The 2,321-nt window shown below is 45.5% G+C and overlaps 1 protein-coding gene across 3 annotated transcripts in view; it reads left to right on the top strand.

The window, feature by feature from the left end:
• Positions 1 to 394: 394 nt before the first annotated feature.
• The window catches only part of GEMIN2 (gem nuclear organelle associated protein 2), a 25,303-nt gene continuing 23,376 nt past the window's right edge, over positions 395 to 2,321 (top strand). The window contains exons 1-2 of one of the 3 annotated variants that reach the window (XM_004698548.4): positions 395 to 561; positions 929 to 1,013. In XM_004698548.4, coding sequence (XP_004698605.1) covers positions 425 to 561; positions 929 to 1,013 — 222 coding nt within the window. In that variant the 5' untranslated portion in view covers positions 395 to 424. The remainder of the gene's footprint in view (positions 562 to 928; positions 1,014 to 2,321) is intronic. The other 2 variants (XM_045288194.1, XM_045288193.1) reach the window with 2 other exon arrangements.

Raw genomic sequence — 2,321 nt, 5'->3', positions numbered from 1 at the left:
CCCGTAAAGTTACAGTCTCGGGAACCCACACGGGGTCGCTTTGAGTCAGCAAGATGGCAGTGAGTTTCGTTCGGTTGGGAAAAATATTACCATTCATTAATCCAAGAAATATTTAAGAAGCCCGCACTACTAGGAATGCAGACAGGGTAATAACCCAATCCTTAAAAGAAAGAGAAAAAAAATGTACCATATCCAGAAACGCTTTAGAAACGCCCCTGCAAGAAAGCAAGCTTACAGAACGTGCGCAAAGAGCAGCCAAGGTTTCATTCAGGCGCAAGCGCTCGGCTTGCACATGCGCAGAGACGCCTTCTGAAGCCCATACCTCTTTCGGCTTCCCGCCAAAAGCGGAGGCTCGTGCGCCTGCGCGGTGGCCTGGCCCAGGCGCAGGCGCAGGCGCGAGCTGGCCGCGGCTGGCCTGGAAGACATGGCGTGGGTACCGATGGAGTCTGTGGTTGAAGAGCTGATGCCCCGCCTTTTGCCCGTGGAGCCCTGCGACGTGACTGAAGGCTTTGATCCTTCCGTGCCCCCGAAAACGCCTCAGGAGTACCTGAGGCGCGTCCAGTGAGTGATCTGACCCCGTGCGGGTGGGCTGGTTGTCCGCCCTGCATCTGGGCACAGCGTGAGGTCCTCTCCCCGACTTCACCCAGTGGGTGAGAAAACCCGGCTAGTGTTCCTCTCCTCTCACCCGGGAGCTCAGGCCTGATCGAGGTCCCCGCATTACCTGCCATCTACACCTGACCGTCCTTCTTTTTAATTCAGATGGTTTCAAAAACGTTACGGTCCACAGTTTGCAGTTCTGAAATTGTCTTCTGGTTTCATAAGGACCCCTAGAAATAGATTGCTTCCCTTAATACACATGAACAAAGCCTGATCGTAATTCTTGGATGTATTGTAAGTTCCATTTCTTGAATTTATTATTTATTTGTAGACTCGAAGCAGCCCAGTGTCCAGATGTTGTGGTAGCACAGATTGACCCAAAGAAGTTGAAAAGGAGACAAACGGTGAATGTTTCTGTGAGTTTTATTGATCTCCGGAGATCCGCCCCACCCCACTCCCCTTCCATTGAAAGTCCAAGGTATTTCTGACAGTGTCAGTTACCGTGTAGGTAAGATTTGACGACTTCCCTAAGTAGTTGCATATTTGCTTGTGTTTTTACCCTGAAGGACAATGGCGTTTACCACTTTCAAAGAGACTTTTAGTAACCCTGACATTTGTGGAGGCTTGGCTGTCTTACTCTCGGGATGTAATCCAATCCTAAAGGAGTGTTCAAATGCGTTATTTGTGCTACCTTGTAAACTTTTTTTTTTAACTTTATTGTGGAGGAATTAGACACACACACAACGGAAGTTTGCCATGTGACATTTAGCTGTGCATTTCTATAACAGTCCATTCACTTTGTTTTTAAGAAGCCTTTTTCCAGTTGAATCTTCCTAAGTACTGCTGCATTGGTATTAACTTATATTCCTGACAGTTTACCTTCTCTGGAGCTGGTGTAAGTTGCATGTTCCAGTCTGATTTCCTGAATACGAAAGAAAACCAGTTGCCCTGCAGTTGATTCCAACTCCTGATGATCTGTTGTGTTTCACAGTAGAGTTCTGCTTCAAGCCTTTCTTCTGAGTCTCCTACCTATGGATGGATAAAAATTGCCAGCCTCTCATGCTTAACTGATCTTACATCCAAGACCTTCCTTAAGAATAAAGCCCATTGCTATCGAATCCATTCCAGTCTGACTCGTTAATGTTGTAGAACTTAGAAACCGACTGTAGTCTTTATGGAAGCAGAATATCACCTCTTTCTCCTGCTCCTTTTTTTCCCCCCTCAACTACTTCTTTTTTTTTCCCCCATGGAAAAAATGTATTTGTTTTTTGCCTTTTAGTATTCCTTCCCACATTTCAATTCAGTCCATTAAAGACATCAAAGTATGAAAACGCACTAAGTATAATCATTAGCATTGTGTTACAGGGAAATAGTAATTACCCTTTCACCTGAGATGGCAAGTTGAGTGGTCACAGTTGTTTGGGGATAAAAAGGGGGCAAGAATAAGTGATGACCTTAGGTTTGCCTGGGACTCAAGGGTTCCTGCAGGTGTGGGACTTTCAGTGCTATATTTGGGAGGGACCCTGGCCAACTAGGAGAGGTGGTCACCATAGCGAGAGAGCAGCATCAGAATATTGGGCTTGGTTTGGCGTTGAGGTAAAAACAGGTCAGATATATTTCTAGAGTCCTCATTACTTGTTTCCTTTTCCTCAACTACTTTTTCTTCTTTTCTTTTAATAGTTTTATTAGGGGCTCATACAACTCATCACAATCCATACATACAT

This window comes from Echinops telfairi, unplaced genomic scaffold (assembly GCF_000313985.2).
Source record: "Echinops telfairi isolate 266 unplaced genomic scaffold, ASM31398v2 ScPeMD7_18;HRSCAF=68, whole genome shotgun sequence".
NCBI lineage: Eukaryota > Metazoa > Chordata > Mammalia > Afrosoricida > Tenrecidae > Echinops > Echinops telfairi.
This window is presented reverse-complemented; position numbering and strand designations above follow the sequence as displayed.